The sequence below is a fragment of the Stegostoma tigrinum genome, chromosome 16 (genome assembly GCF_030684315.1).
Source record: "Stegostoma tigrinum isolate sSteTig4 chromosome 16, sSteTig4.hap1, whole genome shotgun sequence".
Classification (NCBI taxonomy): Eukaryota; Metazoa; Chordata; class Chondrichthyes; order Orectolobiformes; family Stegostomatidae; genus Stegostoma; species Stegostoma tigrinum.
In genome coordinates, this window is record NC_081369.1 from 65,790,890 (window position 1) to 65,816,828 (window position 25,939).

Consider the following 25,939-nt stretch of genomic DNA (forward strand, 5'->3'; position numbering starts at 1 on the left):
TGCCTTCCGTTCCAGGCAACATCCTGGTAAATCTCCTCTGCACCTTTTCCAATGCTTCCACATCTCTCCTGTAATGAGGTGACCGGAACTGGACACAATACTCCAGATGTGGCTGAACCAGCAATAGCTAGATACCCTGTTTGGTGATGTTAGTTGAAGGATAAATATAAGAACTAGGAGCAGGAGTAGGCCATCTGGCCCCTCGAGCCTGCTCCATCACTCAATAGGATCATGGCTGACCTTTTTATGGCCTCCGCTCCACTTGCCCACCCTCTCCCCATAACCCTTAATTCCCTTTACTGTTCAAAAGGTTATCTATTTTAACTTTAAAAACATTCAGTGAGGAAACTGCAACTACTTCACTGGGCAAGGAATTCCATAGATTCACAATTCAGTCCTGAATATGGTCCCCCTAATTTTGAGGCAATGCCCTCTTGTTCTAGTTTCACTAGAACTCTCCTGCGGCTTCTGACACTGTCTTGTGGGGATCTTTCACCTCCACCTGAGAGGATAGAAGTGCCCTCAGTTGAAGATCACACGTGAAAGATTGTTTAAATTTACAGTGTCTTATTCCATCTCAAACATCTCCAGTTTTTCTGTCACACGTGCATGTACATGCATGCACATATGCTCACACCCTCACACGCACTCCCTCTTGTGTGTGCATGTGCACATGCACACGGTGAATGTAGTAAACCACTGAGGGGTTGATAACCCAGTTGTACTTTGCTGGTACTTGCAGTGATGTGCCATGTCGCAGTAACAGGAAAAAACACTATTTCACTGATTGGGAGACCAAGTCATTTCCACTTAATGACTCAATGAGGAATGAAGCTGATCTCATTTATACATGTGCAGGCAGTTTAAAAAATCTGTTTGTACTAAATTGATAGCTATCATCCGTGCTTTGTAGGTATCAGCATGTGTTGTGTACAGAACCATGTTTGGCATTGCAGCAGGCTACAATTTACTGTTTATTTTAAGGTGAAAGCTACAGTCATCACTTGTGACCTAGTGACCCTCTGCCCACATGGGCATTGACTGAGAGTCATTCTCTGGCACCAGCACAATTACTGCTGTTTCACATCTTAGATCTCCGCATAGAGATCTGCTCCGTTTCTTAATTTCGTCTTTGAATGTGGTTGCCCATCCCTTAAACTGATTCTCAAATCCCAAAGTAGTTAAGAGTCAACCACATTGCATTGGATCGGGCCAGACTGGGAAAAATGGCAGAGTTGCTTCCTGAAAGGATATTAGTGAACCAGATAGCTTTTTATGACTAGTTTTTGTTGAATTCTGTGTTCTATTGAATTGAAATTCCACCATTGGTCATGCTGGGATTCAAGCCCGTGGCCCCAAATGTGGATCACCAGACCATCACCTCAGCCACCTTGTGAAACGTACCATATGGAATAGTACAGCTTTGAAGGTGACCATTCAGTCCATCGTGCCTGCACTAGCCCTCTGAAAGAGTGATCCATTATCGTAACAAACACTTTACTATTGATTCCATTCCCTTTTGAAATGTTACTGCCAAATCCGATTTCACTTCTTTTTCAGGGAGCACATTTCCAGATCTTGGGATTAGAAGTATTCCATTCTGCCCTTTAAACTTGCCAGGCCATTCATTTAAGGTCATGGCTGATCTGTTTTTGTTCCAGACTTGAACTCCCATTTTACTTGATTACGTTTTGATTCCTTCATCTAACAAGAGCCTGTTTACCTCTGCCTTATAAATATTCAATGGTCCTACATACACCATCTTCACCACTTGCTGCATAAGGAGAGGAATTCTCTTCCTCCCTATCTGATTCTTCTAATTGTCTGAAATCTCTGCCTTATGCCAATGGAAACAGTTTCCCTTTAGTTGATGTATTGAACAACCTCAATTTTCAACACCTTTATTATATTTCTCCAACCACCCTGCATTATACAGAAGAATCTGATTTGTCTAGAATCTTCCCCCAGGAAAGAAACGAAAGGAATTCTTTAATAAAGTTCAACATGACTTGCACTTCTGCAACGTTTCTTTTCCCGAAGCTCTACAAATAAAGTGAATTATCTTTGGCACTTGTTTTAAATCAGGGATATTTGAAACTAATTCCAACACGTAGCAAGCAAAGTGATCTGAAATGCACTGCCTGAGAATGTGTTGGAGACTGGTTCAAATAAGATGGTGGTTCTTCCAATAACCTGGTAATGGGCAGAAGGTAGGAGAAGGGCATTAGGTGAGATGCAGATTGGAGAGAAAGTGGACTGAATGGCCACTTCCTGCAGGCACTGTAACAACTGCTTGATTTTGAGGTGGACTTGCCAACGGCAGCACTCTTGCCTCAGAGCCAAAACGTGAGAGTTCAAATCTCACTGCAACGATTTGAGCACACAATCCAATCTGTGACGCTGAGGGAGTAGATGAGATGTTAAATCACCACATTGTTCAGGTAGATTGAAAAACTAATCCATGGCATAATCTGGAGGGAGAGCAAGGCAGCTTTAGTATTTTGTTTGTGGGATCCTACTGTGCATAACCTGGTTGTCCTAACTCCTGCATTCCAATGTTAGAACACTTTGGGTAGTATGAAATTGTGCAATGTGTGATGCAAATGTAAGATTTTTTTTCTTTCTTATCCTGGGTCATTGTATTTTGGTTTTCATTGGATAAATAGCTTTCTTCCCATTAGTCGTATTCCACTTGCACCCCTGCTTCTCTCTCGCTGCACCTCCACCCCTTACACAATGTCACTGCCCCCCTACCCAGCGGAGAGCTGCTTGTGTCTCTGCATGGTTAGTTGACCTAACCCCCCTCAGCTGCACAGCTGAATTGTCTCCTACTCGACAAAGCCTTTGGTCAGCTGCCCTGATTTCCCCTTATGGGGTCAGAAGTTCGTCTGAATCTGTTCCTGTTACATCAGGAAATTTTAATGCATTCAGTGCATGAAGCTGCTGGGCCGTATCCTCAGTGAGGCGTGGAATGAGGGGTGGGGATGGAGGATGCTGTAATTTAGAATCAGGTTTCAAGTTGATCTGGAATGCAAACATCAACAGATTTGCATCAGACAACTTCATTCTCTTCTCCAAGTGTCTTCTGGGGAAAAGGAAAGAATCTATGTTGGAAACTTTGCCTTGTTTATAAATATTTTTCCTGTTCCAACGCAGAGATTTGATTGAATACCTCCTGCTCATGAGTTCTCCACTCGAATTTGTTTGGGATTGTCTGTACTGGCCAGGAGAGAGAAAGAGCCTTTATATAAATATGCAAATGCTTTGACCAGCTCTGGTTTCAGCTACATCTGCTGTTGAACAGTTTCTAGAAATCTTGCTTCACTGAGCTCTCCCCAAAACCCTGTGTAGTTCCTTGGGCTCTGAACCCCTCCCCAGCATCTTACCCAAGAGGACATTCATTGTGATGCAGAAAGGATGAGGCCATTCAGCCGTTTGATATGGTCATGGCTGATCGTCCAACTCAGTTCCCTGTTCCTGCTTTCTCCCCATACCCTTTGTCCCTTTTACTCCTAAGAACTATATTTAACCCCTTCTTGATAACATTAAATGTTCTGCCCTCAACTGCTTTCTGTGGCAGAGAATTCCACAGGCCCACTACCCTCCAGGTGAACACATTTCTCCACATCTCAGTTGTAAATGGCTAACCTGTTAATGCTGAGACCATGCCCCCCGGTTTTAAACTTCCAGGTCATTGGGATTATTCTTCCCGTGTTTACTCTGTCTAGTTCTGTTTGAAAAGGTCCACTTTTCCCAAGGGGGCCTCTCACAGACAGATTCCCAATGATTTTTTTTTGATTACACAGTGCCCATCTAGGGTCTAGTTGCTTCCTCAGTGTAGTGATCCAGCAGACCATCCTGTAAACACTTTAGGTATCCCCCTTCTATGGTATTGTTATTGACTTGATTGGCTTAATCTATGTGCAGTTGCCAATTTCCTGCGCACTTCACCCAGCCAAGGGGCAGCGGATCTTGGCTGACTCCTCTTTGTAGAGATGTACATTGTCCTGTTCTTGTCCCTGAGGAGCTTTTGGCACTGGGTTAAGCCAGCAAGCTATGGCAAACATTGGTTAACTTTTAGAATCCAGAATTGGCAGGCAGCTGTGAGCAGTGCAGACACATCAGATCCTGTCACAGACAGACTTCTTGGAGGCGATCTTTCTGAAGTGCAAGGGCAGTGTTGTGCAGTATTGTATACTGTAGCTGTCACCAAGATATAATCAGTCTATAAATTGGTACTTGGAGCTGAATTGTGTATGTATCTGCGTGCATGATTGTGTTATGTGAAGCAGATTTTGAGTTTCTACTGCTCAGCTGCTGCTGTCACAGCGGTCATTCGACGGGACAGATTTTAAACATCAAAACTTGTCAACAGTCCCTAACCAATGACTGACTTGTGCTTTTGTTACATTTTAAACCGCAAGGCTGTTAGCTTCAGAAGATATAAATTAATAATAAATATGTTCCGTATCTGAGAAACAAAAGATAATTCATCTTTCATTCCAACTAAACTTTGGCAAAGTGGGTTTTGCCACAGATATGAATATAATTGGATAGTGGAATGAGAGACGAGTAAAAGACCATCCAGGAATCACTTGTTTTCTCAGCACCTCCCCCACTCTGTCAGCTTTATACTGAGGCTCAAAGGTCGAAGGCTCGGGCACATATGAAATAGGAGCTGAATCAGCTGTTTGGATTCTCAAGTCTGTTTGCCATTCAGTCAGACCATGTCTGATCTTCTACAGATCCTGCAGCATCTAATGTATTCCCCCGATTGAAAAGATCCATTGATTTCAGTCTTAGATGTATTCTTCAACAGAGCATCCACACCTCCCTGCAGGAGAGAATTAAAGATTCACCACACTCAGTGAAGAAATTCCTCCTCATCTCAGTCTGAAAAAGCCTGCTCCTTATCCTGAGACTGTGACCCTCTGGCTTAGGACAGCCAGGCTTTTATTGAATGGAAGAGCTGGCTGGAGGGGCCAAGTGACTTATCACTGTGTCTTGTTCATATGTTCATCATTTGTCCCATCTGAGTAACCAACAAAATAGCTCCTCAGCAATGACCCTGTAAATCTCCAAGTTTCCTATGTTTCAACTAAATCCCTTCTCAATCATCTAAACTCTAGAGACCAGAGACCTCTTCTACTTAGCTGACAGCCCCTTCGCGCCAGCAATTAATCCAGGAGCTTTCCTTGCTCCCCATTACTGTCTCGCACACGGTCTGTTGTTTTCAACTGCCCCAAGTTAAGTAGGTATACTGTGCACTATACATGAGTCCAGAGTAAGCTCAAGATCATGACTGATCCATGACTTAGCTCCATTAAAGCCTCCATTGCTCCATATCCTTTGTGCCTTTGGTTAACAAACCATTCTTCAGTCTCAAATTTAAAATGTACACTTGATCTGGCGTTAGTTGCCATTTGGATCAGAAAGCTAAGATAATAAAGTGTGAAGCTGGATGAACACAGCAGGCCAAGCAGCATCTCAGGAGCACAAAAGCTGACGTTTCGGGCCTAGACCCTTCAGCAGAGAGGGGGATGGGGACAGAGGGCGAGGCGGACCGAAGATGGAGAGAAAAGAAGATAGGTGGGGAGGTAGGGAGGGGATAGGTCAGTCCAGGGAAGATGGACAGGTCAAGGAGGCAGGGTGAGGTTAGTAGGTAGGAAATGGAGGTGCAGCTTGAGGTGGGAGGAAGGGATGGGTGAGAGGAAGAACAGGTTAGGGAGGCGGAGACAGGCTGGACTGGTTTTGGGATGCAGTGGGGGGAGGGGATGAGCTGGGCTGGTTTTGTGATGCAGTGGGGGGAGGGGACGAACTGGGCTGGTTTTGGGATGCGGTGGGGGAAGGGGAGATTTTGAAACTGGTGAAGTCCACATTGATACCATTGGGCTGCAGGGTTCCCAAGCGCAATATGAGTTGCTGTTCCTGCAACCTTCGGGTAGCATCGTTGTGGGACTGCAGGAGGCCCAGGATGGACATGTCGTCTGAGGAATGGGAGGGGGAGTTAAAATGGTTCGCGACTGGGAGGTGCAGTTGTTTATTGTGAACCGAGCGGAGGTGTTCTGCAAAGCGATCCCCAAGCCTCCGCTTGGTTTCCCCAGTGTAGAGGAAGCCGCACTGGGTACAACGGATACAGTGTACCACATTGGCAGATGTGCAGGTGAACCGCTGCTTAATATGGAAAGTCATCTTGGGGCCTGGGATGGGGGTGAGGGAGGAGGTGTGGGGACAAGTGTAGCACTTCGAGGTTGCAGGGGAAGGTGCTGGGTGTGGTGTGGTGCCTCTGCAGTGCTGTATCTCCCTAAAAAAGCAATAATTAAGCCATTTAGAGCAGTGACCTTTACAGACAGAGTGAAAAATGGAGGAAATAATTTGTACCTTTATAGAGCATTGGTTTGATGTCGCCCAGGGTAACGTGTCTAGTCCCAGACACCGCTATTTAGGAAAGACTTGATCAGATTGAAGGGGATGAAATGAGTTTATGTTATCCAGAAACCTTTTGTAGAGTGTTAACTATCGCCCAGTTATGTTAGGTCTTCCTTTCCACCCAGCAATATGAGAAATGTCGAATGCTCCATTCAACACCAGAATCAGTCATTTTTACCTTTGCCTTTTAGTATAATTCACCCTGAGATGATTAGTTAAAATCATATAACTATTTCACCACATTCCTCCTCCAGAGGAATTTAGTAGGAAAAAGTAGAAATTGCTGCAAAAACTCAGATCTCGTAGCATATGGAACATAGAACATTCCAGCACAGTACAGGCCCTTCGGTCCATGATGTTGTGCCTTATCCTGCCAAGATCAAACTACCCTGCATACCCTACATTTTACTATCCTCCATGTGCCTGGCCAAGAGTCACTTAAAAGTCTCTAAAGTATCTGATGCCACCACCGCTGCCGGCAGCTCATTCCACAGGCCCAGCACTCTGTGAAGAACCTACCTCTGACATTCCCCCTATACCTTCCTCCAATCACCTTAAAATTATGCCACCTCGTAAAAGTCCTTTCCGCCCTGGGAAAAAGCCTCTGCTTATCCGCTGTATCCATGTCTCTCAACATCCTGTAAACCTCCAGTCCAGGCACCATTCTGGTAAATCTCCTCTGCACCCTCTCCGAAGCTTCCACATTTTTCCTATAATGAGGGACCAGAACTGAACACACTATTCCAAGTGTGGTCTAACCAGGGTTTTATAGAGCTGCAGCATAACCTCGCAGCTCTTAAACTCAATTCTCCTGCTAGTGAAAGCCAACATATTATATGCCTTCTTTACAACCCTATCAACTTGGGTGGCAACTTTGAGGGATCTACGGACATGGACCCCAAGATCCATCTGTTCCTCCACACTGCTGAGAATCCTGCCATTAACCCTGTATTCTGCATTCAAATTTGACCTTCCAAAATGAATCGCTTCACATTTTTCTGGGTTGAATTCCATCTGCCACTTCTTTGCCCAGCTCTGCATCCTGTCAATGTCCCATTGCAACCTACAGCAGTGCTCCACGCTGTCCACAACTCCAGCAACCTTTGTGCCATCAGCAAACTTACTCACCCACCCTTCCACCTCCTTGTCCAAGTCGTTTACAAAAATCACCAAAGAGCAGAGGTCCCAGAACAGACCCCTGTGGTCACCGAGCTCCAGGCTGAATACTTCCTATCTATTACCACCCTCTGTCTTCTATTGGACAGCCAGTTCTGTGTCCAGACAGCCAAATTTCCCAGAATCCCATGCCTCTTTATTTTGTGAATGAGCCTACCATGCGGAACCTTATCAAATGCCTTGCTAAAATCCATATACACCACATCCACTGCTCTACCTTCATCCATGTGCTTTGTCACATCCTCAAAGAATTCAGTAATGCTTGTGAGGCATGACCTGCCCCTCTCAAAGCCATGTAGACTATTTCTAATCAAACTGTGCTTTTCCAAATACTCATGAATTCTATCTCTCAGAATCCTGTCCAATAATTTGCCCACCACTGAAGTAAGACTGACTGGTCTGTATTTCCCAAGATAATCCCTGTTCCCTTTCTTGAACAAGGGAATGACATCTGCCACCCTGCAATCATATCATAGTACTCCAGTGGACAGTGAGGACGCAAAGATCGTTGCCAAACGCACAGCAATCTCTTCCCTCGCTTCCCGTAATAACCTTGTGTATATCCTGTCTGGCCCAAGGGGCTTATCCTCATGATTTTCAAAACTTCTAGCACGTCCTTCTTCCTAATATCAACCTGTTCTGTGCATTTGTGGAGAGAAATCAGAGCTAACATTTTGGGTTGAGTGACCTTTTCTCAGAACTGACGGTAACTAGTAAAACAGTTAGGTTTTATGCAGAAGATAAGGTGGGTGGAATGGATAAGGAATAAATGAAAGGTAAAGAGAGAGGAGAATGACTGGAGAAAGAAGCAGGTAATGGTCAGCCTAGGAGAATGAAACACTAAGTGGACGATTAGTGACTAATGATGGGTGGTGTCAACTAGCAGACCATGTGATAACAAGGCTTGGTGTTTGAGGGCTGGGGTAAGAACAGGGGATTTAGGAAGATGGGTTGCTGATCTGCTTCCACTATCTCCTCCACTCAGTGTCAGGCCATATGCACTTCACATGCATGGATAATTCCAGAGAAGTTCAGTTTTTAATCAATGTGCAAAGCTAGCTTAGGATGTGACATTCTTGGTGACTGGTGTTGCATTCCAACCAACTTGCACTTTTAGCATAAAGCATCTTGCTTAGAGGCTGAATATTCTGTTATAAAGTTTCAGGTAATTGTGTAAGAGAGTTGTATATAGAAGACAAGACAGTAACTGAGTTTATAAAGCTAACAACCTCAAAGGTGTCAGAGATAATGGGAACTGCAGATGCTGGAGAATTCCAAGATAATAAAATGTGAGGCTGGATGAACACAGCAGGCCAAGCAGCATCTCAGGAGCACAAAAGCTGACGTTTCGGGCCTAGACCCTTCATCAGAGAGGGGGATGGGGAGAGGGAACTGGAATAAATAGGGAGAGAGGGGGAGGCGGACCGAAGATGGAGAGTAAAGAAGATAGGTGGAGAGAGTGTAGGTGGGGAGGTAGGGAGGAGATAGGTCAGTCCAGGGAAGACAGACAGGTCAAGGAGGTGGGATGAGGTTAGTAGGTAGCTGGGGGTGCGGCTTGGGGTGGGAGGAAGGGATGGGTGAGAGGAAGAACCGGTTAGGGAGGCAGAGACAGGTTGGACTGGTTTTGGGATGCAGTGGGTGGGGGGGGGGAAGAGCTGGGCTGGTTGTGTGGTGCAGTGGGGGGAGGGGACGAACTGGGCTGGTTTAGGGATGCAGTAGGGGAAGGGGAGATTTTGAAACTGGTGAAGTCCACATTGATACCATATGGCTGCAGGGTTCCCAGGCGGAATATGAGTTGCTGTTCCTGCAACCTTCGGGTGGCATCATTGTGGCACTGCAGGAGGCCCATGATGGACATGTCATCTAGAGAATGGGAGGGGGAGTGGAAATGGTTTGCGACTGGGAGGTACAGTTGTTTGTTGCGAACTGAGCGGAGGTGTTCTGCAAAGCGGTCCCCAAGCCTCCGCTTGGTTTTCCCAATGTAGAGGAAGCCGCACCGGGTACAGTGGATGCAGTATACCACATTGGCAGATGTGCAGGTGAACCTCTGCTTAATGTGGAATGTCATCTTGGGGCCTGGGATGGGGGTGAGGGAGGAGGTGTGGGGGCAAGTGTGGCATTTCCTGCGGTTGCAGGGGAAGGTGCCGGGTGTGGTGGGGTTGGAGGGCAGTGTGGAGCGAACAAGGGAGTCACGGAGAGAGTGGTCTCTCCGGAAAGCAGACAGGGGTGGGGATGGAAAAATGTCTTGGGTGGTGAGGTCGGATTGTAGATGGCGGAAGTGTCGGAGGATGATGCGTTGTATCCGGAGGTTGGTGGGGTGGTGTGTGAGAACGAGGGGGATCCTCTTGGGGCGGTTGTGGCGGGGGCGGGGTGTGAGGGATGTGTTGCGGGAAATGCGGGAGACGCGGTCAAGGGCGTTCTCAATCACTGTGGGGGGAAAGTTAAACCTCAAAGGTGTACTGCTTTCTGTGCTGACGTTTAGTTGTACTGTACCTGAGAATTTTGAATAATAATGAAAGTTTGTAACTCAGGGACTGCCTGGCTCCTGTCAACACAGATTTAGTTGCAACATTTGCAGGAGTCGACCTAGACGTTTACATTACGGGTCTGCTTTCAAGATGAGCAGGTAGTTGTTAACCTGTTGAGGACTGCAGCCATATTTCTGCACCCTTTTTAAAGTGAAGCCACTACTTATTAAAGCACTGCTCCAAATTAAACATCTATTTCACGGTTTCCTGGTTCCAGTTCCATACCCACCCTTTCCAAAACTTCAGCCTCTTTCAAATCTCCCATTTCCTCCATCTACCCCCTAGTGCTGCCTGCACTGGGTTTCTTCACTTCATGCCTGAGTCTGTTGTACTCTCATTGATGGGGATTGATTGGTATAACAATCAAAACCACCATTATCATTGCCCCATGACTAGCGAGAAGGTAGAAAGCAAACCCAATGGCCTTCATCCCATCTAGTGATTGCTTTGCTCTAGTGACATGAAGAGAAGGTGATGAGGGAGGATGACTGACAGAAGGAGAAAGAATGGAAATGGGTCGAGCTGATAGAGGATGGACAGGAGGCTGGGTTGAGGAGTACGGGGCCTGGTAGAGGGAATAGAAATAGGAATGGGAATGTCTCAGGATAATAAAATGTGAGGCTGGATGAACACAGCAGGCCAAGCAGCATCTCAGGAGCACAAAAGCTGACGTTTCGGGTCTAGGCCCGAAACGTCAGCTTTTGTGCTCCTGAGATGCTGCTTGGCCTGCTGTGTTCATCCAGCCTCACATTTTATTATCCTGGAATTCTCCAGCATCTGCAGTTCCCATTATCTCTGGGAATGTCTCAGTTTGTGTTATATTTGTGGACTGGGTGCTGTCAAAGAGAAAATGTACTGTCACTAAAGCCAGATACAAACACAATATGGCCCACTGCCGTTTTCTCAGCCTTTGGCTAACTCGGGTTTAAACCAGGTAGTGAGCCTTGCACCACTCTGCAACTCAACCTTTGTTCTCACTCTACCCCTTACCAGTTCCATGCTGACACCACTACAGAGACGGCCACAAGACTCTCGTTTTCTCCTTTTCAACCTTCCTGTCTCGCCTCAGGTTCCCAGAAACATCCAAGTGACCATCATTTCCAGCTCAGCTTTGTAAAAACACTTCAGCAAGAGGATGGGCACAGATATTGACCACCCTTTGTTATCCTGAGATGGCCGTTGGGTTATTTTGCCTTTGAGGCTATTTTATCATAAAGTATATTGTACATAGGCTCTGCTCCAGAAATTAATGAATAAAATATAAATAATTAATTAATTGATGACTGTGCAGTATAAAGCCTTGGTTATAGGTTACCATGAAACCATCATCAGTTGCCTAAAACAAAAGCACCATCTGATTCACCAATGCCCTTCATGGAAGGAAACTGCCAGCCTGACCTGGTCTGACCTACGTGTGACTCCAGACCCACAGCAATGTGGTTGACTCTGAACTGCCCTCTGAGATGATTGAGCAAAGCCCTTAGTTCAAGAACAATTCAGAATGGGCAACAAATGCTCATCTTGTCAGAGACGTTTGTGTTCCCAGGAAAGAATGGGGGGAAAAAAATTGTGTCAACCCATCTCTCACCCCAGATTATTCACAGGAAAGATCCCTCTATTTTTCCAGGAAATGCAATTACTAATTACTAATCTTCTTTCATTCAATAGTGTTCCAACACATCACTGGTAGTTCACCCCTTTTCCATTTCTCCTCCCTCTATCTATTACTCTTACACTTCTCACCTCACTTCACGTTGCTCCAGTGCTTTCATTCCCTGTTCTTCCATCTTCCCCCTTGCCCTACTTTCTGAGCTGTCTTTCACTCGCAGCGCCCCTTCCTTCCCAAACCCCTTGCCCAGTCTCTCCTCAGTTATATAATAATGCCTGGTGGTTTTTAAGCCAGTGGACTCAGCTCACAGATACATTCAGACCTTGAGCCTGGCTATTCGCGTGGCCAGTTGTTTCCCAGTGGTCTAGCTCCCCGTACTCAAATCTGCCAAGTGTCACGGACAGATTGCTAGCCAGGCACAGGCGCACACACACTCACACAGGCAGGCACACGCACACAGACAGACAGACACACAGGAACACGCACACAGACAGACAGGCACACTCACACAGACAGACACACACAGACAGACACACAGGCACACGCACACAGACAGACAGACACACAGGCACACTCACACAGACAGACACACAGGCACACTCACACAGACAGACACACAGGCACACGCACACAGACAGACGCACTCAGGCACGCTCTCACAGACACACTCACACAGGCACATGCACACAGACAGACACACACAGGCATACTCACACAGGCACACACACAGGCACACTCTCACACAGGCACACGCACACTGACAGGCACACGCACACAGACAGACACACACAGGCACAGGCACACGCACACAGACAGGCACACACACACAGACAAACACACAGACAGACGCACACAGGCACACTCACACAGACAGACGCACACAGACAGACACACACAGGCACACTCACGCAGACAGGCACACACAGGCGCACACACACACAGGCACACACACGGACAGACACACAGGCACACTCACTCAGACGGACACACACAGGCACACTCACACAGACAGATGCACACAGGCACACTCGCACCTACAGGCAAACTCTCACACACAGGCACACGCACACAGACAGGCACATGTACACAGACAGACAGGCACACGCACACAGACAGACACACACAGGGCACACACACAGACAGGCACACACAGGCAAACTCACAGGCACACGCGCACAGACAGACGCGCACAGACACGCACAGACAGACGCGCACGCGCACAGGCACACGCGCACAGACAGACGCGCACAGGCACACGCACACAGACAGACGCACACTGGGTGAACAGCAGCACACATGCTTATTTGGCAGAAGGTCTACAACCTTTATGTATCTAACCCTTAGCTGGGGACTCTGACCGTTATAGTTTAACTATTACCCACCAATAAACTGCAGACAAGGTCAGATGGCCATATATCCATTTGGCAGAGTGGCCGATAAAGCTGATTACTGTGTAACTGAAATACAGTACTTATCATTATCCAGCAGAATCAAGCACAGTCACCATGTTCAATCCAAACAGACAGGCGCAGAGCGAGAGAAAGAGAGAGAGAGAGAGAGACTTCTAAGAACCTGGACATGTTGCAGGGCTCTGCCTCCCATGTGTCATGACAGTGGGAACTCTGAAGTTGAGTGGTATAGGTCCTTTATTGGAGTGTGAGGCAAGCCAAAATCTACAATGTGGATAAGCCTCCCAGTCCTCCCTGAAGACCACCCCTGGAGTGGATCTGTTCAGTAAAGTTATAAAGCAGGGATGTCACTGAGATACATCGCTCCCACACATTGGCCTGTCCAGCTCAGCTGCAGGCCGAATCTCAAATTCAAGAATTTGAAGAATTCAGATCATGGACTAAACCATATGGCACATCAGAACAAAATAAATTACGTTAATGTAGCACCTTTCATGACCTCAGGGACATTGCAAGCAGTTTATGGCCAAATAAGTACTTTCACGTGTAATCTGTTCATGAAAAATGACCAAGTTGGGTTGGAGGGGGTGTGAAGGGAGGGTGGTGGCGGGGGGTGGGGGTTGGGTTGGAGGGGGTGTGAAGGGAGGGTGGGGGTTGGGTTGGAGGGGGTGTGAAGGGAGGGTGGGGGTTGGGTTGGAGGGGGTGTGAAGGGAGGGTGGGGGTTGGGTTGGAGGGGGTGTGAAGGGAGGGTGGGGGTTGGGTTGGAAGGGGTGTGAAGGGAGGGTGGGCGGGTGGGGGTTGGGTTGGAGGGGGTGTGAAGGGAGGGTGGGGGTTGGGTTGGAAGGGGTGTGAAGGGAGGGTGGGGGTTGGGTTGGAAGGGGTGTGAAGGGAGGGTGGGCAGGTGGGGGTTGGGTTGGAAGGGGTGTGAAGGGAGGGTGGGAGGGTGGGCGGGTGGGGGTTGGGTTGGAGGGGGTGTGAAGGGAGGGTGGGCAGGTGGGGGTTGGGTTGGAAGGGGTGTGAAGGGAGGGTGGGCAGGTGGGGGTTGGGTTGGAGGGGGTGTGAAGGGAGGGTGGGCGAGTGGGGGTTGGGTTGGAAGGGGTGTGAAGGGAGGGTGGGGGTTGGGTTGGAAGGGGTGTGAAGGGAGGGTGGGCAGGTGGGGGTTGGGTTGGAAGGGGTGTGAAGGGAGGGTGGGCGGGTGGGGGTTGGGTTGGAGGGGGTGTGAAGGGAGGGTGGGCGAGTGGGGGTTGGGTTGGAGGGGGTGTGAAGGGAGGGTGGGGGTTGGGTTGGAGGGGGTGTGAAGGGAGGGTGGGGGTTGGGTTGGAAGGGGTGTGAAGGGAGGGTGGGAGGGTGGGCGGGTGGGGGTTGGGTTGGAGGGGGTGTGAAGGGAGGGTGGGGGTTGGGTTGGAAGGGGTGTGAAGGGAGGGTGGGCGGGTGGGGGTTGGGTTGGAAGGGGTGTGAAGGGAGGGTGGGCGGGTGGGGGTTGGGTTGGAGGGGGTGTGAAGGGAGGGTGGGCGGGTGGGGGTTGGGTTGGAGGGGGTGTGAAGGGAGGGTGGGCGGGTGGGGGTTGGGTTGGAGGGGGTGTGAAGGGAGGGTGGGCGGGTGGGGGTTGGGTTGGAGGGGGTGTGAAGGGAGGGTGGGCGGGTGGGGGTTGGGTTGGAGGGGGTGTGAAGGGAGGGTGGGCGGGTGGGGGTTGGGTTGGAGGGGGTGTGAAGGGAGGGTGGGCGGGTGGGGGTTGGGTTGGAGGGGGTGTGAAGGGAGGGTGGGCGGGTGGGGGTTGGGTTGGAGGGGGTGTGAAGGGAGGGTGGGCGGGTGGGGGTTGGGTTGGAAGGGGTGTGAAGGGAGGGTGGGGGTTGGGTTGGAGGGGGTGTGAAGGGAGGGTGGGGGTTGGGTTGGAGGGGGTGTGAAGGGAGGGTGGGGGTTGGGTTGGAAGGGGTGTGAAGGGAGGGTGGGCGGGTGGGGGTTGAGTTGGAGGGTGGGCGGGTGGGGGTTGGGTTGGAAGGGGTGTGAAGGGAGGGTGGGCGGGAGGGTGGGGTTTGGGTTGGAGGGGGTGTGAAGGGAGGGTGGGCGGGAGGGTGGGGTTTGGGTTGGAGGGGCTGTGAGGGGAGGGTGGAGGGGTGAACGGGGTAGGAAGACGTGGGAGGGGGTGAGAGAGAAGCGGCTGAGGAGAGGGTTAGTGTGGAGGGGAGGGTGTGGGAGGACATGGCGGGAGGGATGTGGTTGGAGGTCATGGAGGGAGTGTTAGTCTGGAGGGAGGGAGAAAAGGATTGAGAGAGGCGTGGGAGGGTTTAGAAGGAGGGTGCAAGGGTGGAGGGTGGAGGCAGGTTGGAGAGTGTGGGCGTGAGGGTGTGGAGAAGTGTTGGAGAACGTGAGGGAGTGTAGGGTGAGGAAGTTGGGGCGGATCATGCCGGGTGAGGGGAGGGGGATGGGGAGCCTGTCAGTGAAGACTTTGCAGTTTACTGTCCACTCTGCAGCAGATTTATTTTTTACATTTTTGTTGGAATTCCTAATGTGCGTCCCGGTTTCTGCTCCAACAAGGAGTTGCCTGGGCTGATATGCATCGCCTTGCTGAGAGAGTCCAGCTGGAGGAGCTGACCAGAATCGGAATTCTGCGAGGCAACGTGGCTGACATGATGAAGGTCCACTTGGGAGCTATCTTCATGCCTCACGGTCTGGGTCATCTGCTGGGATGTGACGTCCATGATGTTGGCGGCTACCCAGAGGTCAGTGTTGCTTTGGCCTGTGTAATCCCCAGCAAGGCAGCAATCCATTTTAACCCTCTACCCCACAGAAGGTACACACTGGGCAGGCACTAAACTTCTGATATTCCATTTCCCCTCTGCTCTATCCAGATTTTAATTTGGAAAAACATGAGGTGTTACAGTTGAGGTTGGTTGACTTGCCGAGCTGGTATCTTGTATCGCGGACGTTTCGTTACCGCGCTGGGTAACATCCTCGGTGCAGCCTCCATTGAAGCATCGGTGTGTTCTCCTGCCTGGCTTTTAAACTCTGGGGTCCGTTGAGATGGATTGCCTCACTTCTGGTTTACATTCATAGTGGAATGCATATGGGTTGAATTCAATGTGTTTATTAATAGCCTGCTTTGTGGAGTGTCGGACTTCCAGGAATACTCGTGCCTGTCTCTGCCTAGCCTGTCCCAGGATATTGGTGTTGTCAACATCCACAACCTGAGCTACAATTCTTCTCCAAAACCTGTGAGCTGTTACATTTTGGTAATACAAACAAGGACAGGACTTACAGTCAATGGTAGGGACCTGGCTAGTGTTGTAGAACAGAGAGACCGAGGAGTTCAGGGACATGGTGGTTAAGAAGGTGTTTAGCACGCTTGCCTTCATCACTCAGATGTTTGAGAGTGAGAGTAGGGATGTTATATTGAGGTTGTTCAGGATATTGGTGAGGCCTGTTCTAGAGTATTGTGTCCAGTTCTGGTCACGCTGTTATAGGAAGGATAGGGTTCCAGAAAGATTTACTGTGATGTTGCTGGGAATGGAGGGCTTGAGTTGTAAGCATAGACTGGAAAGACCGGGACTTTTTTCATTAGAGTGTGAGGAATTGAGGGGTGACTTTCTTGAGGTTTATAAAATCATGAGGGGTACAGATAAAGTGAATGACAAGGGTCTTTCCCCAGGCTAGGCGAGTTCCAAACCCCCTCTCGCCCCGCCCCGCCCCACCCCCTCACTCCCGCAACCCCTCACCCCTCCCCCACTCTCGCCCCTGCCCCCTTCTCATTCCCGCTCCAACCCTCTCGCCCTCGTCCCTGTTCCCCCACCAGGTACCCCACATCCCCCTCACCCCGCTGCTCTCTTGACCCCAGGTATCCCCCCAGCCCCTGCCCTCTCTTTCTGCCCCCCCCCCCCCGCCACTGTCTGGCCCCCCGTCTCACCCCCACCTTGTCTCGCACGCCCCCTCCCCCCCGTCTCACACGCCCCCTCTCCCCCCCCGTCTCGCACGCCCCCTCTCCCCCCCGTCTCGCACGCCCCCTCTCCCCCCCGTCTCGCACGCCCCCTCTCCCCCCCGTCTCGCACGCCCCCTCGCCCCCCCCGTCTCGCACGCCCCCTCGCCCCCCCGTCTCGCACGCCCCCTCTCCCCCACCGTCTCGCACCCCCCCGTCTCGCACGCCCCCTCTACCCCCCGTCTCTCACGCCCCCTCTCCCCTGTCTTGCACGCCCCCTCTCCCCCCCGTCTCGCACGCCCCCTCTCCCCCCCGTCTCGCACGCCCCCTCTCCCCCCCGTCTCGCACGCCCCCTCTCCCCCCCGTCTCGCACGCCCCCTCTCCCCCACCGTCTCGCACCCCCCCCGTCTCTCACGCCCCCTCTCCCCTGTCTTGCACGCCCCCTCTCCCCCCGTCTCGCACGCCCCCTCTCCCCCCGTCTCGCACGCCCCCTCTCCCCCCCGTCTCGCACGCCCCCTCTCCCCCCCGTCTCGCACGCCCCCTCTCCCCCCCGTCTCGCACGCCCCCTCTCCCCCGTCTTGCACGCCCCCTCTCCCCCGTCTCGCACGCCCCCGTCTCGCCTCCACTCCCCCCGTCTCGTGCCCCCGCCCCCACCACCTCGCTGTCTCACCCCCTGTCGCTGTCTCCCCCCCCCCCCGAGTTCTCGCTCTGTCGCCCTCCTCTCTTCCTTACTCCCCTCTCTCGCAATCCCTAAACCCTCCACTCACCTCCCCCCGTGCCCCACCTCTCGGTTTGTGTCTCTCATTTACTTGTCGTCACTGTGAATCCCATGTGACTGTAGGCTCTGGGTAGCAGTAAGTCATAAATCACGAATAATTAACAGCTTTGAAATTCGCTTTTAAGCTTCATTTCCAGCTGGTTCATTGCCACATTCATAAATTAAATGAATTGGATTCATTTTGGCATTTCCAGTTTAGCACTGGGAGATTTTCCAGGGAACCAGTGCTTGGTGTGGGGCATGTGAGTTTATAAAGGAGGAGAGGAGGTAGAATGAGGTGGACGTGGGGAGGGGAGGGGCAGGAATGGGGGCCTTTGGGAGGGTGTTAAGGGGATAGACCAGGGAGAGTGGGAGGGGCAGTGGGAAGGGGTTGAATGGAAGCTGTGGTATTGGAGGGGTCTATAATCAGGGAATGTGAGGGTTAGGGGGAATTTGCACGACGTGGGTGACAGTCTCCCCATTTTGTTCCAGGGTGTGGAGCGCATTGATGAGCCAGGGCTCCGCAGTCTACGCACTACACGGGAACTGCTCCAGGGCATGGTCCTCACCATCGAGCCAGGAATTTACTTCATCGACATGCTTCTGGACCAGGCTCTGGCAGACCCCGCCCAGGCTTGTTTCATCAACAGGGATGTCCTCGCTCGCTTCCGAGGATTTGGTGGGGTGAGTACTCTTTAATGTTACTCCCTAACCATGTGCTATCCCTATCTTGAGTGTGTGTTTGATGGGGGACAGTGTAGATGGAACTTTACACTCTGTCTAACCTTGTGCTGTCCCTGTCCTGGGAGTTGGCAGGTGGATGGCGGGGTGGGATACAAGGTAGAGAGAGCTTTAGTCTGATTATCACCCTGTGGGAGTGTTTGATGGAGAGTTGGGTGGAGGGTGGGGTGGGCGACAGGGTAGAGGAAGCTTTACTTGAATCTCACCCTGTGGGAGTGTTTGATGGGGGTGTCGGGTGGGTTGGGAGACAGGGTAGAGGGAGCTTTAGTCTGAATCTCACGCTGTGGGAGTATTTGATGGGGGTGTTGGATGGAGAGTGGGTTGGGAGACAGGGTAGAGGGAGCTTTAGTCTGAATCTCACGCTGTGGGAGTATTTGATGGGGGTGTTGGATGGAGAGTGGGTTGGGAGACAGGGTAGAGGGAGCTTTAGTCTGAATCTCACGCTGTGGGAGTATTTGATGGGGGTGTTGGATGGAGGGTGGGTTGGGAGACAGGGTAGAGGGAGCTTTAGTCTGAATCTCACGCTGTGGGAGTATTTGATGGGGGTGTTGGATGGAGAGTGGGTTGGGAGACAGGGTAGAGGGAGCTTTAGTCTGAATCTCACGCTGTGGGAGTATTTGATGGGGGTGTTGGATGGAGGGTGGGTTGGGAGACAGGGTAGAGGGAGCTTTAGTCTGAATCTCACGCTGTGGGAGTATTTGATGGGGGTGTTGGATGGAGGGTGGGTTGGGAGACAGGGTAGAGGGAGCTTTAGTCTGAATCTCACGCTGTGGGAGTGTTTGATGATGTCACCCTTTGTAAAAATAAAGAATGTTATCATATTAAAAGGCTGAAGGGAGTCGAGTGACTGCATCCCAAGGACGTGCTCTGATTTGTCGGTTCTGAGCAGGTCAGTGGGGTGAGGTGTGCCCAGGCTATTTTTGCCCCGTCTGCTGAGCGAGGTCAGATTATAATTACAGCAGTGATCGCATGAGAGTAACCTCCACTTTACTGCCTGTTGGATTTACACCTGATCAGATAGGAGCTTTATTGAACTCTTTGTGAGTGGTTACAGAACTGCTGATAAGATACCGTGATATAAAATCTGAGGCAGGGAAGGTCTTTTTTTTTGAGATAATGTTGGAGAAGCTTTTGATGTGTAATAAATCACACATTAATTTGGACCTAGTTGGTACAGCCACCAACAGCAGCAGCACATTGTAATCAGTGGCTGACACAGCCATGGAATTAACCCCTACAGAGCTGAGCCACCCTCTGGAGTGCTTTATTCCTGGGGAAGGAGACTTGTAGAGTCAAAAAGTCATATCAAACTAAACTTGTCCGATTTGCATGTGTTTGGCCCTCTAAACCCTTCCTCTCCATGTATCTGTCCAAATGCCTGTAAAATGTCGTACCTGCATCCACCACTTGCTCATTTTAGCCACGACCTGCAGCCTTACACAGTAGGAGGCCATTCTGCCCATTTCTGCCTATGCTATCCATTAGCTCCCACTCCCCATCGCCAGAAAATTCTTCCCCCTCAAGCATTTACCCAGTTCCCCTCTGTAAATAGTTGCCAAAGTTGCTTCCATGCCCTTTCAGACAAGTCATTCCAGATCGCAACAACCTCTTCACATCCATTCACACAACGTGGGCATTGTTGGCTGGGAAAGCGTTTATTGCTGATCCTGTAATGGCTCTTGAGAAGGTGGTGGATCCAGTTAGTGCAGGGAGCATGGGGCCAGAAGGAAGACCATAGGTGCACACACCTTTACTTGGCCTTTCCCTTGCCTCCACCTCTTCGGTCTCTGTTGACGTCTCTTTTTCTCATACCGTAAGACCATAAGACATAGGAGTGCAAGTAAGGCTATTCGGCCCATCGAGTCCACTCCGCCATTTAATCATGGCTGATGGGAATTTCAATTCCACTTCCCTGCACTCTCCCTGTAGCCCTTGATTCCTTCTGAGATTGAGAATTTACTGATCTCTGCCTTGAAGGTATCTAACGTCCCGGCCTCCACTGCACTCTGTGGCAATGAATTCCACAGGCCCACCACTCTCTGGCTGAAGAAATGTCGTCTCATTTCAGTTTTAAATTTACCCCCTCTAATTCTAAGGCTGTGCCCACAGGTCCTAGTCTCCCTGCCTAACGGAAACAACTTCCTAGCGTCCACCCTTTCAAAGCCATACATTATCTTGTAAGTTTCTATTAGATCTTCCCTCAACCTTCTAAACTCTAATGAATACAATCCCAGGATCCTCATTCATTCATTGTATGTTCGGCCTACCATTCCAGGGATCATCCGCGTGAACCTCCGCTGGACACGGGCCCAAAATTGGACACAGTATTCTAAATGGGGCCTAACTAGAGCTTTATAAAGCCTCAGAAGCACATCACTGCTTTTATATTCCAACCCTCTTGAGATAAATGACAACATTACATTCACTTTCTTAATCATAGACTCTATCTGCAACTTAACCTTTAGCGAATCCTGGACCAACACTCCCAGATCCCTTTGTACTTCTGCTTTGCGAATTTTCTCACCATTTAGAAAATAGTCCATGCCTGTATTCTTTTTTCCAAAGTGCAAGACCTCGCATTTGCTCACATTGAATTTCATCAGTCATTTCCTGGACCACTCTCCTAAACTGTCTAAATCTTTCTGCAGCTTCCCCACCTCCTCAGTACTACCTGCCTGTCCATCTAACTTCGTATCATTGGCAAACTTCGCCAGAATGTCCCCAGTCCCTTCATCCAGATCATTAATGTATAAGGTGAACAGCTGCGGCCCCAACACTGAACCCTGCGGGACACCACTCATCACCGGTTGCCATTCCGTAAAAGAGCCTTTTATCCCAACTCTCTGCCTTCTGTCAGACAGCCAATCCTCAGTCCAAGCCAGTAGCTCACCTCGAACACCATGGGCCCTCACCTTGCTCTGCAGCCTCCCGTGAGGCACCTTATCAAAGGCCTTTTGGAAGTCTAGATAGATAACATCCACTGGGTTTCCCTGGTCTAACATACTTGTTACCTCTTCAAAGAATTCTAATAGGTTTGTCAGGCACGTCCTCCCCTTACTAAATCCATGCTGACTTGTTCTAATCTGACCCTGCACTTCCAGGAATTTAGAAATCTCATCCTTAACGATGGATTCTAGAATTTTACCAACTACCGAGGTTAGGCTAATTGGCCTATAATCTTCCATCTTTTCTCTTGATCCTTTCTTAAACAAGGGAGTTACAACAGCAATTTTCCAATCATCTGGGACTTTCCCTGACTCCAGTGACTTTTGAAAGCACACGACCAAAGCCATTCACAGGATGAGGCCGTCACTGGCCAGGCAGCATTTATTGCCCATCCCTTTTGCCCAGAAGACAGTTAAGAGTTAAACACATTGCTGTTGGTCTGGACTAGACAAGGATGACAGTTTCCTTCCCTGAAGGACGTTACTGAACCAGATGGATTTTTCTGACAATTGACAGTAGATTCACCATCATTGTTGGTCTCAGGTTTCTATTGAATTCAAATTCCACCATCTGCCCCAGTGGAATTTGAACCCAGGTCCCCAGAAAATTACCTGGGTCTCTGGATTAATAGTCTAGCGATAATACCACTGAGAGATCTTTCTCTGCACGTTCTGATTGCAGATTCAGTCAGTGAGCCTATGTTTGACTATGTTCTGTTTTAGAACGTGGAACTCAATGTTTGTTTTTCACTGAATTTCAGGTGCGTATCGAGGACGATATTGCAGTCACTGCCAGTGGAATGGAACTGCTGACCTGTGTGCCACGCACTGTTGAGGAAATTGAGGCCTTTATGGCAGAGGGCTCTGGATCCTCGAAGCAGTTTGGTCAGCTTCCGGGGCAGGTAGCCTGAATCCCCGCTGTTCATTGGCAGCTTCACTCTGTCCTCTGTCTAGGTAACCCAGTGATTTGAAATCTCAAAACAAACCAAGCTTCATGATTGCAATTAATGCACCAACAATGATGCGAACATACGAAATCTTCCTCCATCTGTTTGCAAAGAGCTAGAATCGTGAGAGCCTGTCACTTTGGTGCAGGCAGAGAGTAAAACCTCAGCAGCAGCTCGGGGAGGCAGCATTCCTCCACATTACACATCAAAATGCACAACTTCAGGTTCACACAAAGATGGCTGCAGTACAGGTGTGTTTGCATCCACTCAGGCACTCCTGCACAATAAATAGCTGATGGAATGGGACCAGCTTTGGTCTGTCATTAGTCACTGGTTGGCTCCAGTTTCCCACTGGACACAGCGCGTTCCTCCGTGTTGGACTGAGAGACCATATGCAGAGGCTCCCTCCCTGTCGCACAGAGACTCAATGAAAACCCAAAATCACTGCCTGAGCCAGTAGGCATTATAGCGTCCCACTGGCAACATCCTCCGAGACCTGTGAGAGGTGTGTGAGGGTTCAGAGAGCGAGCCATCTTGATGGAATAGTCAGAGGTTGAGTATCTGCCGCACACAGGGACAAAGAGTGAATTGAGGGCAAGGTGGACTCGCTGATCTGCACAAGCTCACAGTTAAATACAGAGCAAACAGAAATGCAAATAATCTTGCTTCAGGCCTGGGAAATGAAACAAATCTTTTTAAGAATGATGACATAACCGTAAATTCCTTTCTGACTTTCTGCAATAAAGCTGTATGTTTTCACCACCTGTTGTCAGTGTGTCTGTGTATTAGAGGCTAGGTCTGTGGTAAGTGTAAGAGGTTTAAACCCCTCATGACGATGACTGAGTTCAAGCAGTTGTACAACAAAAATTATTATTTTGTACAAATCTAATTTAGTTCATATTAAATTGAATTCCACAGTTTAAATTCTGTAATTGCCAGTTACAAGCGAGATTTTTTTTTCCAAGGGTTCCAGTGAAAGAATAGTTTCATCCAGAACTAGCTGAAACTGGGGCCTCATTAGGTAAGTCAGACTCATTGTGTTAGGAGAATATATAGGTGGCAAAGTTAGTGCAACTTAGCACTTGAGAGTGATTTATATCAGAGGGAAAGTAGATCAATTCTTGATGATAGATTATTGAAGGTAATGTGGGAATGTAGATTGAAGTTAAAAATCCAACCAGCCATGATCTTACTTAATGGTGGGGATAGGCTGAAAGGGCCGAGTAGCCTACTGTTGTTCCTTGTTTGTTTGCATCATGACTGCAGCATTGAGGGAGCTCCTGGATGCCAGTTTGGTCAGGGCAAATGCTTGAAGTTTGAACAGCTATGGCTTGGACTTTGAGCTGGAAGCTGAGCTACAGGCGCAGTGATGTTTTAGAGAGCGGGTATATTGCCTGGCTTCTTTATACCAGGAGGCAGTTACATGTTTTAGGTTTGGATCATCTGGTTTGGTCGGTGTTTCTGTGCGCATGACAGTATGACAGCAAGTGAAGCAGTTCAGGCACCCGAGGGCAAGACCCTTAGCTGTTTTGTAACTGTCCTTCAGGTTTAAGGCTGTTTTAGCTTGTCTGCATGAGGGCAAGGGTTGAGCTAACTAACCATGGTATAAACGGGCGTTAAAGTGAGGGTAGTAAGGAGGATTGTGGTGGTAGCAGTGGACAGTATAATGAGGATTGATAGTGGCCCATGCAGCAAACAGTGAGAGTCCTGACAGCTGTATTGCCTGACTGGTGCCAGGCTTTGAAATATCTGCTCAGAGGGAGACGATCCAAATGGCATGATCGCTTGTAGGTACAAACAATAAGACAAAAGAAAGAAGGTTCTGAATAGTCAGTGTGAGGCGCTAAGTACAAAATTAAGGAACAAACCTCAAAGGTCATAATGAATGTGTGATGATTGTAATGAAGTCAGGTGGATCCATAGAGTATGAGTTCCCTGAATGGGGCTGTTAACCTGGTCCAATCAGGGAGCCCTGGCTGACAGATATAAACAGGAGCGTCAGGAATTCTGCACGCTCTAGGAAGTGGCTCTGAGCTAGTTCGGTCAGTGCCATGTTGTGTTTGTGTCAATAAAAGCTGACTTGGTGATGGAATACCAGCCTCTGTGGAGTTATTTCAGGCTGTGTTATTACTGAAGTCATTTGCAAGCTGGCAAAGGGCAAATCATTAGAGATTAATAGACGATTGAAAGACGAGTGTGGGAGACGTGGGCTGTAGTTCATGCAGCATAGGCACTAGCCCTGGGGAACATGGGATCTGCATTGGGATGGTCTACACCTGAACCGTGCTGGAGCTGGTGTTCTTGCTAATCACACAACAAGGGAAGTGGAGAAGGTTTTAAGATGAACAGCAGTGAATAAGGCTTCAAATTTGGGAAGATGTGAGAAATCTGAGCAGAGCCAAGGCCAAAGTCAATTGTATTAATATAGGGGATGATAGACAGAGTGACTAGAAGGGTTAGAGAGGATGAGCGAGGTAATAGGATAAGACTAAAATTTACAAAGAGTGAAAGGATAAAACTACAGGCTGTGTATCTGGACAAACATAACAGTTGAAACAAAACACATGAACTGAGAATGCAAGGAGAAATGAATAAATATGTCTTGGAGTAATTACAGAAACATGGCTGCAGGATGACAATGAGAAATGATGAAGGGTCTAGACCTGAAACGTCAGCTTTTGTGCTCCTGAGACGCTGCTTGGCCTGCTGTGTCCATCCAGCTCCACACTTTATCTCAGCAGACTGCATGAGACCTGGTCTTGGAGTCATAGAGGCATACAGCACAGCAACAAGTCCTTCAGATGAAGTCATCCATACTGACTACACTTCCTAAACTGAACTAGTCCCATTTGCCTGTGTTTAATCTGTTTCCCTCTAAACATTTCCTATGCACATCCCTGTCCAAATGTCTTTTAAATGTCGTAATTGTACTCCCCTCCATCACTTCCTCTGGCAGCTCATTTCCATACGCTCACCATCCTCTGTGTGAAAAAGTTGCCCATCAGGTCCCTTTTAAATCTTTTCCCTCTTAAACCTACGCCCTCTGGCTTTGGATTCCCCTACCCTGGGGAAAAGACCTTAGCCATTCAACCTATCCATGCCCCCTCATGATTTTGTAAACCTCCATAAAGTCACCACTCAGCCTCCTACAGTCTAGGGAAAATGTCCCAGACTATCCAGCCTTTCCTGATAATTTAAACCTCCAGTCTCAGCATCCTCCTTATACATGTGTTTTGCACCCTCCCAGTTTAATAATATCCTTCCTATAGTGGGCTGACCCAAATTGTACATAGTACTCCAAAAGTGGCCTCACTAAAGTTGTGTACAGCTGCAAAATGACATCCCGACTGCTGCACTCAATGCTCTAACCAATGAAGGCAAACTTACCAAAGCCAACCTACCTGTAACACCACTTCCAAGGAGCTAGTGCCTGCATCCTTAGGTCTCTATTCAACAACATTCCCCAGGGCCCTACCATTAACCATGCA

At 49.2% G+C, this 25,939-nt stretch overlaps 1 protein-coding gene across 1 annotated transcript in view; it reads left to right on the plus strand.

The window, feature by feature from the left end:
* The window catches only part of pepd (peptidase D), a 168,567-nt gene extending 145,354 nt beyond the window's left edge, over nt 1-23,213 (plus strand). The window contains exons 13-15 of the mRNA XM_059651802.1: nt 15,687-15,871; nt 18,311-18,502; nt 22,266-23,213. Coding sequence (XP_059507785.1) covers nt 15,687-15,871; nt 18,311-18,502; nt 22,266-22,415 — 527 coding nt within the window. The 3' untranslated portion in view covers nt 22,416-23,213. The remainder of the gene's footprint in view (nt 1-15,686; nt 15,872-18,310; nt 18,503-22,265) is intronic.
* The last annotated feature ends 2,726 nt before the right edge of the window (nt 23,214-25,939 follow it).